Source organism: Apium graveolens, chromosome 8 (genome assembly GCF_009905375.1).
Source record: "Apium graveolens cultivar Ventura chromosome 8, ASM990537v1, whole genome shotgun sequence".
Classification (NCBI taxonomy): domain Eukaryota; kingdom Viridiplantae; phylum Streptophyta; class Magnoliopsida; order Apiales; family Apiaceae; genus Apium; species Apium graveolens.
The window spans coordinates 49,499,713-49,513,504 of NC_133654.1; the positions used below are offsets into that span (position 1 = coordinate 49,499,713).

Below are 13,792 nucleotides of genomic sequence, written 5' to 3' on the forward strand. Positions count from 1 at the left end.
GAAGAAAATTCATAAAGAACAACAAGAAAGAAGGAACTCGAAACTTTGGTGCAATTGCCCGGGAATTGAGACAGTTAAATTTTACATCCACATCGAATGTCTCGAAAAGATTATGCTAATCTCGAGAATGAATGTGTTAGTGATAATGAAACAACATGCATATTTTTTGCTTCATATTAATTTTACAAGCATGTTTATGTTATTACTAAGGTGATCCTTTACATGTAAATGTAGACTGAATCTCATCCAGATGTAGAGGAAGTAGATCGGTCGGACACTTGGATCCTAGCAAGGATGGACGAAGATGGTAATTTTTTAAATGATGAAGTTGCAAAAAAAGCTAAGGAAATTGTAAGTTATTAATATAATTTTCCATTTTATTTGATGCACATGTTTGTTTATTTTTTAATAAAGAATTGAAGTTTCAAAAGTTAAATTTTAATAAATTATATACAAATGAAGCCTATAAATCTATAGTTTATTTTTTTCTATTACAATGTATAATTCAAATTACTGGTCTCTAGTTTAACTTAGGATTTGTTTGTATGCATTTACTGCTAGTAGCATGTTGATTGTATCATATTTAATATTAGTAATTAATTATATATTTTAATAATCCCCTGTTCAATAAGAGAGTCAAATACACATGTTTACATTGAAAATTGGTTCATAATATTAAATGTCTAGATTTTGTATTATGTGTTGGTTAATATTTTATTTTAATATTTTTTATCCTTGGATTAGTTTGTTAATGAATGTACTTACTAGGTCCCCTGTACCACCAAGTAAACTAAGTTGTCTCTTGTGCTTGCAATTGAATCTATTATATTAAATATATTAAAGGATGAATGTGCTTATAACTAGTAAAAACAAATTGGTGTTAGTTGTGTAATATTTTACTTAAAGGATGAATGTGCTTAAAGGATGTATGTGCTTATGGTAAAAAATGTTATTGAAAATTTTGTAGAAAATGATGAAGGAAGAGGTTAAGGAAGGAAAACTTAAAGTTGACGGTACTAATGATGTGTTAACAATGGCGCTCGGTAAGCCTGAACACGGAGGCAAAGTACGTGGTCAGGGAATTCATGTGAAGCAGTCGGTTTATTTTGATCTTCCGAGAAAAAGAAAGCGAGGACAGTGGAAGAAAGGGTACGTGAGGCAATTCAAAAGTACATGGTAGAGGAAACTCCAAAAATTATTAAAGAGAGAGATGCATTTTGGGCTGCTAAATTTGAAAAATACAATTCATCGAAAAATGGTGTACAACATAATGGTAGTCCGAAACCAAATTCCCAGCAGGCAAGCTGTCACTCTAAGGGTGGGGTTGATGTTGATGTGGATGTGGATGTAGGTGTTCATAAAAATGTGACATTGATAGATAATTTGTTTGTGGATTTAGAGGTGGAGCTTGAGGATAGTAAAAAGGTGGCGGGTGAGGATGATAATGGAAGGGCTGTTGAGGAAATGAAAGTGGATTTTTCGGGTAGTTGTGTATGCCGATTGGCTATTGGATCGTTGATCAACATTGTTGCTTGTGCAATAATTGATGAAGTACGCGTTCCAGAAGGACATGAGAAGACTATCCATGAAGTAAGTCTTGGAGAAAAGAACGCAAGGGTGTCTATCACTAAAGTCATTCAAGGAGATGCTAAGATTCCCTTCCCTATCGGGGATGAAATTTGGACTGTTCAAGAAACCATAGGAACTTTTATTGCATGGCCGAGAAACATGATAATTGCAGGAAACAATAGCAGTACTTCTCATGTTTTGGCCGCCAAGGTCATAATACTCTTTTAGTATAGTTAATATATGTACTATGTGTTTGTTCAGTCTATTTTTTTAATTATTTTGATTTGCAATTGTTTTAGAAAACCAAGAAATCCCATTCTAAGAAAATGAAGAAGACGTATAAATTAATTGAAGATGCTGAACCAGAGCTTGTTGTTCAGATTGGTCTGAATTATCCTTCTGCAATGAAACATTTGTGGACATGGGAAAAGGAAGCCTTGAGTGGTGGCTGAACAATTTCTTTTGAGCTAGGCAAAGAAGCATTTGGCTTTATAAAGAAGCAAATCATGTTCTTATCTGATATACATGCAGTGTGCTCTGGAGGTGAAATGGTCGGCTCTATCATTTGCCTTTTTATTCAGTAAGCTTTTCATTCAAAGTTTTTTTCGGAGTATATAGCCTTGGAATAAATATGACAATCTTTACTAAGGACTGCTTAATTTAATTTATAGCTTCTTGAATGAATATGTGAAGAAGCATAAGACGGTCAATATAATTAGCTTTGTAGATCCGGGCACAATCCGTGCCATTGGATATGGCAGTGCAGTGCAGAGGTCGCATGAATTGTGTACAAGATTTAAAGATTCTAGGAAAGGGCAACATTTTCTCCTGCCATACAATGATGTGTAAGTATTTATACTATCCCAAGCTATTAAGCTTAAGTTGTTAAGCCTTGCCAGTTTTTATTTTTAAGAAATGGGTTCAATTGTATAGTTAAACTCGATAATATTTGTTGTTGAAATTTATATTAATTGCATTGGTTTAGTATAAACGTAATCAAATGCCTTGACAGTTTTGAAGTTAATATAAAAGTAATCAAATGCCTTGACAGTATTTAATTGATTTTGTTACTAGATGTTAGGTTTGTTTCTAAGACGGGGGCAATTGCATAGTTCAACCTCGTAATATTTGAAGTTCAAATTTGATGATAATTGTATAGGTTCAATTTTAAAGTTGATTTATTAACCGGAATTTAAATTTTATCAGTATGAGCCTTCAATTTTTGATGTTATACCTGATCATGTTTATTACAGTAAATTACACTCTACTAGTATCACATTTTGGATTATTTTTCACAATTAGTGAGGTTAAATAATTTTTAGGTTGATTTTAATTCAATAGAAATGTAATTTTTTTTGATGATATTTGAGTTGTTAGGTTGACAAAAAAGCATCAAATTTAGGCTTTACTATTTAACAAGCACCTCTGTTTATTTTTCGTAGGAACTACTGGACCTTGACAGTTGTCAACCCAGACGCAGAGGTAGTCTACTATATGGATCCTCTTAAACGCCGAATTGCAAATGGAGAATGGGTGGATGTTGTCGACAAGTAAGAGTTCACGTTGTAAAATTTGATTATTAAGTCTTGACTTGTAAATCTTGTTCGACCATTATTTGCAGTGGTTATTTTATGTTTTGATATATATTGTTTAGGTTGCAGTGCCATTAAAATGTACAAGGAGGGTTTGAAAAAGGTTCCGAAGAAGGAAGTATTGTGGGAGAACATGGCGGTATTTATTTATTTTTCTGATCATATATTAATTATGTTATTAAAGGCGACTGGATATTTTAAATGAATTTTTGTTTGATATTTTAGGGAGTTCCAGTGCAGACCGGGAACAAGGATTGTGGCCTGTTTGTGATACGATACATGATGGAAATCATTCATGATAAGGAGCTGGATTTTGCTAATAAGGTGACAATTGACTATCTTTGGGCCTTTTCATCCACTTTGTATTTACTCTTATAAGGGCAGAACATGTTACTTATACAAAATTTTGGATGATCTTTCAGTTGTTGCGTAGATCAAACCTGGTTTACACTGAGGATGACATCAACGAGATCAGGGTTGAGTTTGTAAAATATTTTATGAAAGATTGTGCAAGCTAGGTCCTCGCCTTTCTTTTCTTTTGAACTTATCGTAAACTAGATATTTTATGTATATAGTTGGTGACAAGTAGACTTGTTTGAACTTATCGTATGTTGACAAGTAGGCTCGCTTGAACTTATCGTAAATTTGATGTTTTATGTATGTAGTTGGTGATAAGTAGATTGCGATAATGATTTTATGTTCGATGGATTGCTGGTAGTTTGGTATGTAGATCTGGTTGTTTTGGATTGTCAAACGGATGGATTATGGTATGGTATGGATTATGGTATGGTAGTGAATTGGTTTTGTTTTGGCAGGGGCCTAGATTTTGTGTTGGTGTTGTGTTTGGTATTTATTTGATGGTATGGAATTGTTTTTGATTTGGCAGGTGCCTAGATTTTATGATTTTTTATGCAGCTGGTTTTAATTAAATATGAAATTGATATGCAAAATGCTTATACCTAAAAAGATAATGGTTTTTTAAAACTAAGGAAGCATTGTATCATTTTCGGACAACGGTTACCTCAAGTACATAATTATGTCAAAATATAAGCCATTGTCTAAACAACAATTCAATAATACCAGTTAGTTATTAACTGTTGTTTGAACTATGAAGACATGAATTAGAACACAATATAAAAAAAATTGGTTTAAAAGATTTTACACAACTGTTGCTTTAAACAAACCATTGCTTGAATAATAAAGGAATTGCTTTTGAACTTTTTCTTGCCATTGACTCCCCGTTGACTCCCCGTTGTCTATTACTTAGTAAAACTGTTGTGTTACAAAGGTTTCTTCAATGGTTCCCGAAAAGTTAGCCGTTATCTCTTTTGCATTATAACATCACCCTAAAACTGTTGTCTAAAAGAAACTTATATTATTGCCTTTGAAAATAACTGTTGTTCTTCTCTTATATAAACAATAGATGGATAAAATAACTGTTGTCTGAAAAAGATATTTAAAATTGGAAAGAAAATTTAGAACTTTCTCAACGTAAATAAACCGTTGTTTATTACTAAGAAAACTGTCATGTTAAAAAGGTTCCAAAAATAGTTTTTCTAAAACAACCGTTGTGTTATCCAGATTGTAACCAGTGTTAAATATTGTTGTTGAATCTCCCTTATTACAACTACAATATCAATCGTTGTCCAACCTTCGATCACACGAGTGTTGGATAGACAACGGAAACTCTACATGTTAGACAACGAAAAAAACAGTTGTATGATTGCAAAAATGTTGTAGTGAATACTAATAAAATATTATTATTATTTAGATAAAAATTATAATCTTACTTTATAAATCCAAATGCCTCTCCTTTATAAATTATGATGATGCATATCCTACTCGCAATATTTTAAAGATAATTCGAAACCAAAACCCTTTTATTTATAAATTAGGACACATATTATACTCTCAATATGTTAAAAATAACTAGGTTTAAACCCGTGCGAGACACGGGCATTTTCTAGAATAGATATAAAATTTTCATTGATTTTGGATTGTTTTCGAGTTTTCAAAATATTAAGTTATCAATAATTGTTTTGAGATTAGCATCCTCTATTTTTGTGTGATGTATTCATTTTGCATGTAGGAATTTCGATTATTTTCGAGTTATTTAAAAAATTAAGTTAACAATTATTGTTCCGAGATTAACATCTGTAATTTTTGTGTGATATTCGTTTAGTACGTTGAAAGCTCGTTTAAGACACATGCATAATTTATGATGAAATCGCTAAATATCATAGTTAAAATAAACGGTGGCGAAAATAATTACGAGCGAAATGTGTACCCAAAATAACCAAACAGGTGAGCATTCTTTAAATGCGTTAGCTAAGGTATTTGTGCCATAGATATATGCGCACATGTATGCATCCAACACAGCCAAGTACAAGCCGGTTTTCTCTGCAATATCAATGATATGATACAACATCGCCACCGACTAACTCCCTTTTCGGCGTACATCAACGATATGATATGATCTCTCTATTTCCTAACTCAAAAAAGTAATATTAATTAGAAAGTAATTAAATCTTGATTTTAAATTATGGTCTAGTAATAAGTCTTGCTTCAGATTTGAAAAAAAAAACGTATTTGGGCTAATTAATAATTAAATTTTTTTATGTAGGATTAACTTTGTCGTGTATATATAAGTATTTACATATCTTTAACAAAGTATAAAAGAATGTTATGAGCGTGAATTTTGGTGTCACCAGTAGATAGAAAAAAGGTGGATTTGGAAAAAAGTGGTTGGCGTTAGAGTTATGGTGGTTGGAGGTATGCATTTGATACACACATTTATGGAATGTGAATTCTCCTTGACAAAAAGGCACTCGACCCCAAAAGTGATAATTTGGATAACTGGTATATAAAATAATGTTATTCAGGGCATTTTCTCCATAATTTACATGTAATTCGATTTGTAAGTAATTATTTGATATTGTGTAAAATATTATTTACTCGAAATGGTTTGCATGTACTCAAAACTTAGTTGATGATGGATTATTAATTTTGTTTTCCATCATAATAATTAACATGATACGAAAGTATGTCATATTATTAAAATTTGGATATCACGAAATCATGTTATATTTTTAAGCTTTTTGAATATCATTAATTTATTATTAACATTTTATTATTTTTTATGTGATATATTATTTAAATAAAAATAATCAAGATCAGCTATTAATGGGTAGAGAATTAAATATGTTATAATAATGAAAGTATTAATTCGAAATAAATAGGATGGGGTTAAAATATCAATTTTACATCTAAGGAGGTATAACGATCATTTTACTTGATTTAATTGTTTCATTGAAACCCCATTTGCTCTATTATATATATAATAGATAGATTAGAAACGAAAACCCTCTCTTTTATAAAATGAATGTTAAAAGAGAATTTGAATCTATCTACTTTTTAGGCCTCCGAGAATGTAGTCCAAATTCAGGTCCTAGTTCCAAACCTACTAATTATTTTAAAATGATTTTACCATAACTAGACGGTAATACAAGTTCATCTCAAACCATTGATAAAAAAAATATTAATAATTTTTTAACATATAATATATACTTAAAAATTAGTTTTAGTCAAAATTGAAACTTTGATCCTCACTTTTAGTTTTGGTTAACATTAAAAATTTGATTGATAGTTACTTTGTTAGTTTTTTCTTCATACAAGTATCAAATTTCCCGTAATTATAAAGATTTTCCCTATTTACTCTTTATTATAAAAAATTTGAAATTAATTTTTATAAAATTAGTTTTAGTCTAACATCTTTTTAGTTTAGTCATTTTTCATATTTTAAACATATTTGAAATATGAAAAAAGAATACAATAGTTTTTTATAAAAGATGTAAAACCGTATTGACATTTGTAATATACTACTATTACAGTAATAGATTTAGAAATAATGTGCTATATTAAAAGAAACATTATAAGCTACATGATACATAAGTATTGCTAATTATGTGCATGTTTGGGGTGCGTTCAGTTCCTCTTGGAGCGAAAGTTGTTTGAAGTTTTAGTTTGCCGTTTGGGTGAATAAAAAATTAGTCTCATTTTACTAATTTATGATCATATTCTGAAAATTTGAATGTTGGTACTTTCTCCATTTGTTTATTTTTCAATATAGATTAAAATATTTATCTATATGCGTTCATGTTTAATGTCACATAAATTTATATTGGAAATATTATTTTTTTGATGTAATTTTAATTAAAAAATATTGTATATACTTGTTCATGAAATAAATTATTTTGATATATAAATATACCTAGTTAATTTATTAAACCTTTATCCTAATTCACATGCATACATTTATATAAATTATTATAAGGAAAAATAGTATGTAAAGGTAACAATAGAAAAAAGTATATTAGTGCGACTCAAATTTGTTATATTTAAATATTAAATTAAAAATTCAACCGAACTCATGTAAATATTATGTAAAAATAAAATAATTCTGCAAATTTCAAATGATTTTTTTACCGTTAACATTTACCGTTAACATTTCGTAAGAAAATAAAATCATTACAAAGTCAATATTATACCATTTGGATTTGCACAAATTTTTTTGTGTAATTATATTTTCACTTCATATTCACATTTGTATGGTTGGATCTTTCAAAAAACATTCCAAACCCTTATTTTAGTTATTTATATATTAATTTGCTTAAAACAATTCTTTGTAAAATTTGATTTAAACGACTTAGCTTTAATATGTAGATGATAATTGGGGGTGGCCCTATTAGGGTGGATTGAAAAATGTGATATGATTGTTCCACATATTATGTGATACTCCATCTAGCTCATGGAAGGAGTACTCCTAGACTCTTGACTCCGCGCAGCTCCTGGAAGGACTAGTCCCGGCACCTAACTCCATATAGCTCCTGAAAGGAATACTCCTAGACTCCTGACTCCACGCAACTCCTGGAAGGACTAGTCCCGCATACTACCAGTCCTGACCAGCTCAGTCCCGCAAGCCTAACCTTGATGAATCCCAGCACGTGAAACAGTGGCCCAAGCACATGATGGGGACAACTGTCACACATCAATCATGGGAATAATCAGGGCACGTGTCAGAGGATCCTCAGAACATTCCTCATCCAGTCCCACACTAACACGTGTAGAGCATCCACTCCAGTCAGGTGCCCTCCGGTCCGAGAACCAATGGCTATGATCTAAAGGTACCAACCCCAAAACCCTACCCTTGAGCTATAAATAGCCCAAGAAGGTATGGTTTTGGGGTTAATCACTCTCTCACACTCATATACACACACAACCACCTTACATCCATAGTCATCCTCATCTTTCCAAAAAGCTAGTTCTTACTCTCATGTCGGAGGCGCCGTGGGACTCCCACCCCCCTTCTGGTATTGTTTTGTAGGAACCCAACCACAGCTACACCTCTACAGCGGCGAAGGATCCAGGGACGGCGTTGAAGGAGCAGCCCCGCCACCAGGAGTTATCATTTGGCACTAGAAGGAGGGCTCTCCATCCTTGGGTCTCGGTGCCCCTGGATTCACCTTCATCAACAAACTCTTCAAAGAGTCCATTTATTCAAACTTGTAAGAACCCAAGCAACCAACCTCTTCCATAAGCATGCATGTTGTTTATTTAAGCCACGTTTGTGTGAGCTCATTTTGTTGATTTAAGCCACGTTTGTGTGAGCTATCGTTAGTTTTAATCGTTTATGCCCTAGCTTAAATATGGCATTTGTGTTCTACTACATTGTTGAGTAGTCCTAGGAAATTGTTTAAACTACTCCCAGGAAGCTTTTTGTTGGTGTTTGTTATTATTCTGGGTAGTTTTTACAAATTTCATAAAGCAACCTTATATCGATACTTTGTGTAGCATATTATTGTTAGTTGTTGTCGGTATTGTTGAGAAATGGCAAGACCAGGTAAACATACTTCTCGAAGACCATCTGCTAGTGCTCAGGTCCATGAGCCGGACCACTCCCAGGCCCTCGATCCAGGAGCCGAGAGAGAAACATTCCAGGAGCAGCCACTCCACACTCCCGTAGTGGAGAGAATTGTAAAGACCAGGGATGCCAGGACCCTCATAGAGCTCGATCAGTACAAGTACACCAATGTTCCAGTAGCCGAAGAGCACATGGCCAACCTTACAAGCGATGAACTGGCAGAAGCAATCAGACTATACAGGCAGAAGCAGACCCGGCTCCAAGAAGAATCCGAACTCGAGGAGGAACCGGAGGAGTCCGGGGACTCCCAGCAATCGAAGAGATCTGTGTTTGACCGAATTGGAGCTAAGGGGAAGAAAAGCAAAAATGATCAAAGCAAGAAAGAAGCAGAAGCTGCTAAGCAGAGAAAATTGGAAGAGGTCCGGGAGCAAATCAGGAAAGAAGAAGAAGCACAGCTTGAGCTAAAGATCCAAAAAAGAATACAGCTAGAAGAAGAAAAGCTACTGGCCAAGTCCAGGAGCAAGAGAACCCGGATAGACCCTACTCCGGAGCTGATCTCTGATGATGAAGAAGAAGAGAAGCAGATTGAAGAAGAAACAAATGAAGAAGGACTCAGAACAAACATGGAGCTAATTCATGAGGTCCGGGACCAAGCTGTACAAAAGATGGAGAAGTACAAGGAGAAAACAAGAGAGCACTTCAGTACGAAGTCAAGAGTCAAAAATTTCCAAGTTGAAGACTTAGTCCTTCGAGATACTGAAGCATCAGATCCCACAAACACTAGAAAGCTAATGCCCAAATGGGAAGGACCATACAAGATCAAAGAAGTCCTCAGGCCAGGAACCTACAAGCTCCTAAACATGGATGGCTCAGAATTCCCAAACACTTGGCATGGACTAAGGCTAAGAAAATTCTACCAGTAGGAGAACAAACAAAGCAACCAAAAATCTTGTAGCCAATATGGCAAGCAACCAATTTGTTTCTCCTTATATTTTGTATGAATGATTAATGAAAATCTTTTCCCATTTATATATCTACCAAAGTTAACCACTAGTCCGGAAAAGCTATTAGTCAGAATCACAGCAACCATTTTTACTTAGAATTAATTTTCTAACTAAAAGAAACCACTAGTCTGGATAAGCTATTAGTCAGGACTAGAGCAACCATTTTTACTTCAGATTAATTTTCTAACTAAAAGCAACCACTAGTCCGGACAAGCTATTAGTCAGGACTAGAGCAACCATTTTTACTTATAATTAATTTTCTAACTAAAAGCCACCACTAGTCTGGACAAGCTATTAGTCAGGACTAGAGCAACCATTTTTACTTAGAATTAATTTTCTAACTAAAAGTCACCACTAGTCCGGACAAGCTGCTAGTCAAGACTACATCGACCACTTCTACTTAGAATTAATTTTCTAACTAAAAGAAACCACTAGTCCGGACAAGCTATTAGTCTGGACTAGTGCAAGCATTTTATTTGGAATAAATTTTCTAAGTAAAAAAGCTAACCACTAGTCCGGGCAAGCTACTAGTCAGGACTATCGCAACCATCTTTACTTAGAATAATGTTGCCAAGCGAAAAACCTAACTACTAGTCCGAACAAGCAATTAGTCAAGACTAGTACAATAATTTTTACTTGGAAAATATTCTAAGGCAAAAACAAACTACAAAAACAAAGCAAAATAATAGCAAGAAAAGCAAACATTAAAAAAGTTACCAGGAATGAACAAGCCCGGAGCAAAGTACGAATATTACAAATATCAAAGTTATCAAACGTCTTCAAGAAATATCAAAGTTACAAATCAGAGAAAAGTCAAGACTCTGGTGCATTAGGAGGCAGGAAACTGGGGCAGGGCCCGTCGAATGGCTCCAGATCCCCTAGTCTGAGCTCAAAATCTTCTTTTGCCTAAATAAACTCAGTAACGAAGCTGTCACAATCGGCCTCCGGATTGGTCTTGATATGTCGCTCTGCAACCAATCAGCAACAGGCTTTCTCCGGAGCACCAGCATTGGCAAGAGCTTTGTCATACTCCTCGAATCTCTTGAACTCTGCAATGACTTCAGCCTTCGGACGCACAGCAGACATCTGCCCCCGGAGCTCAGCCAATTCAGACTTTAGATCATAAGCTTCCTTTTTAGCATTCTCAGCCCGGGTCCTGACATCATCAAGCTACTGGTTCAGTCCGGAGAGAGAAGTGTCCTTAACAATGATCTGGTCCCGGAGCCGGCTAATCTCAGAGTCCTTATCAGCAATGGCAGTCCGAGAATTTTTGAGCTCATTGTAGACCAGAGAAGCTGATCCATCCATATACCCACCAAGCTGCAAAAAACAGAGAAACTTAGAAAAATATTCTAAGGCAAATCAACACAAGAAACGAGAACAAAAAGAAAACATACCTGACCCCAGAGCCGGGAACACTCCTTCATAGTTGTATCAAATCCTGACTGGTTCATCCTCCTCCAGTCAGCTTGAGTAGGAATCCCAGCCATGAAACGAGCAACTTTCTCCTCCAGCCCTGGACCACTGGTATCCGGACTCTCATCATCAACATTATTTCCTTTACCGGCCCCGGACCCGGAACCAGCTTCAAAGTTTTCGGCCCGGGGAGGTTTACTTCCAAGGGTCCGAAGCCTCTTCTTCCTTCTTCCAGAATCACTACCCGGAGCTTCGCTTATAGGACCAAGATCCTCAAGATTAGAAAACTCATCTCCAATATCAATCTCAGCATCCTGCTCCGGAGCAGACTGATTCACATCAACTTCGGGCTCCTGTCTCGGGACCATATTACTCTGGGATTCCTCCTCCACAGAGGCATTAAATCTGGACCCAGCAGCAGCAGTTTTCTTTGGCAACTTGAAAGCTTTGCCAAGACCTTTGAACGCATCACTGTATGCCGAAGACGACATATCCGGATTATCATACGGCAAACCTGCAAAGGAACAAAGCAAAAACACAAGTGAAAACCAATAAAGAATCAAGGCAGATGAAAACAGATAAAAAACATATAAGAAGTCCGGACAAAAAAGAAAAATACTTACAACCTAGCCTATGCATAGTTCTATGATTCATGAAAGTGTCTCGTTCATTTGGAAACCCAGACATTCACAAAACGCAAACATCAACCGGATAGCTTCACCCCGGAGTACATCCCTACGGAACCGAGTCCGGACTCCTTCTGAAGCAATGTGGGGAAGATAATACAAGTCCAAACCCCGGAGCACGATCAAATCTCCATTCCAGTACTTCAACGAAAATTGCTGGATTACAGGCCTGTAGGAGCCGCCATACCCGCACTCCGGAGCCCGGAACAGAAGTTCATAGAAAGGAAACTGACTGGACCGGACCAGATGAAAGATATGATGCTATAGCTTGAACGTGGGCTGCACCTTAAACTGATTGCAAGTAGCAATAAACTAAGTCATCCATTTTATACCATTAGGTGTTATCTGCATCAGAGAGATCTTGTACACGTACTTGCACAGATGCTTCAGGAACAAGTGCCAATGAGGATTCCATTCGGACCGGAGATACTCCAGCCACATTGGAACAAACCCATCAGCCGGCTTATGATGAATCCGCTCATCCGGAGTCAGCCACCTCCACTCGATCCGGGGGTCCAACTGAAAAATAGTCTAGACTGCAGAATCCTGAGCCGCGTGATCTAAGACAACGTACTCATCCTTCACCTCGTAGTGCTCCTTAGCCACTATACTATCAGCAAATTTCCTATCAAATTATTCCCTATCGTAAGGACCCGGACCCGCATTTGGTTGTCTAGCATACCCGGACCTAGTGCTCCTATAATAGAAACTATCTTCTATTTCGTCACTCTTACTAATGAAGTACCCCAGATTCTCAACCCATAGACCCTTCGGACTGCAAGGTACCTTTCCGGAAGAAATCTTAGCAACGAAAAGCTTGGTTATATCTCCAGAATCCGAAGTAGAAGCCTTCTTCCCCATCTCAACTCGCTCAGAATCACCAGAAGACTCAAAATCTGAACCAGATGACCCCAGATAGCAAGTTATATATGCCTTGGCACGCACTTTAGTCCGGACCATAAACCTAAAACAAGTGGTAAAGGTTAGTCTAAATCCCTACATTTTATTTACATTGAAAGCTACATGGTCCGGACTACCCTACATTTATTTTTATCTCAAGTCAAAAGCAACCAGACTACCACTCCGGACTACGAACCTAGCCTATTACTCCGAACCCAGAGCCCATAATAACACAAAAACAGTAACCAATTACAAACTCCAAACACAAAATCCCTAGTCCGGACTAAGCCACCAAGTCTGGACCCAAACAAAAAACCCTAAACCCAGAAACACTATCAACAAGAATCAAAAAGCAAATCACGCCCAAAGCTATATACATACACACATATACAACATTCAACAAAAACAAAACACAACAAAATAAACAACCCAAAAAGACATAAACAGAATCAATCAAAACTAAACAATATCGAGGCAAATACAAAGGAGAAAGACAGAAAACCAAGGAAAAAAAGCTTACAAAGTAGAGATTATGGAGAGATTGAGGACGCTCGATCAACAGTCGTGAGCTTGGAAACTTCTGCGACGAGCACCGGAAAAGCTCCAAAGAAAGAGAAAAAGAGAAGAGAAAGAGGCGAAGCAATAAAAAGAAAAAAAATAAAGCCCCAGGGGTGCCTTTTATAGGCACGGTGAAATAATAACACC

At 35.7% G+C, this 13,792-nt stretch overlaps 1 protein-coding gene across 1 annotated transcript; it reads left to right on the forward strand.

Annotated features, from left to right (window-relative positions):
* The first annotated feature begins 2,094 nt into the window (after positions 1-2,094).
* On the forward strand, positions 2,095-3,679 carry LOC141679565 (uncharacterized). Its single transcript, XM_074486033.1, has 6 exons — positions 2,095-2,120; positions 2,241-2,414; positions 3,012-3,119; positions 3,231-3,300; positions 3,387-3,485; positions 3,584-3,679. The coding sequence occupies exons 1-6, from the start codon at positions 2,095-2,097 to the stop codon at positions 3,677-3,679; spliced, it is 573 nt and encodes a 190-aa protein (XP_074342134.1).
* Positions 3,680-13,792: the final 10,113 nt, after the last annotated feature.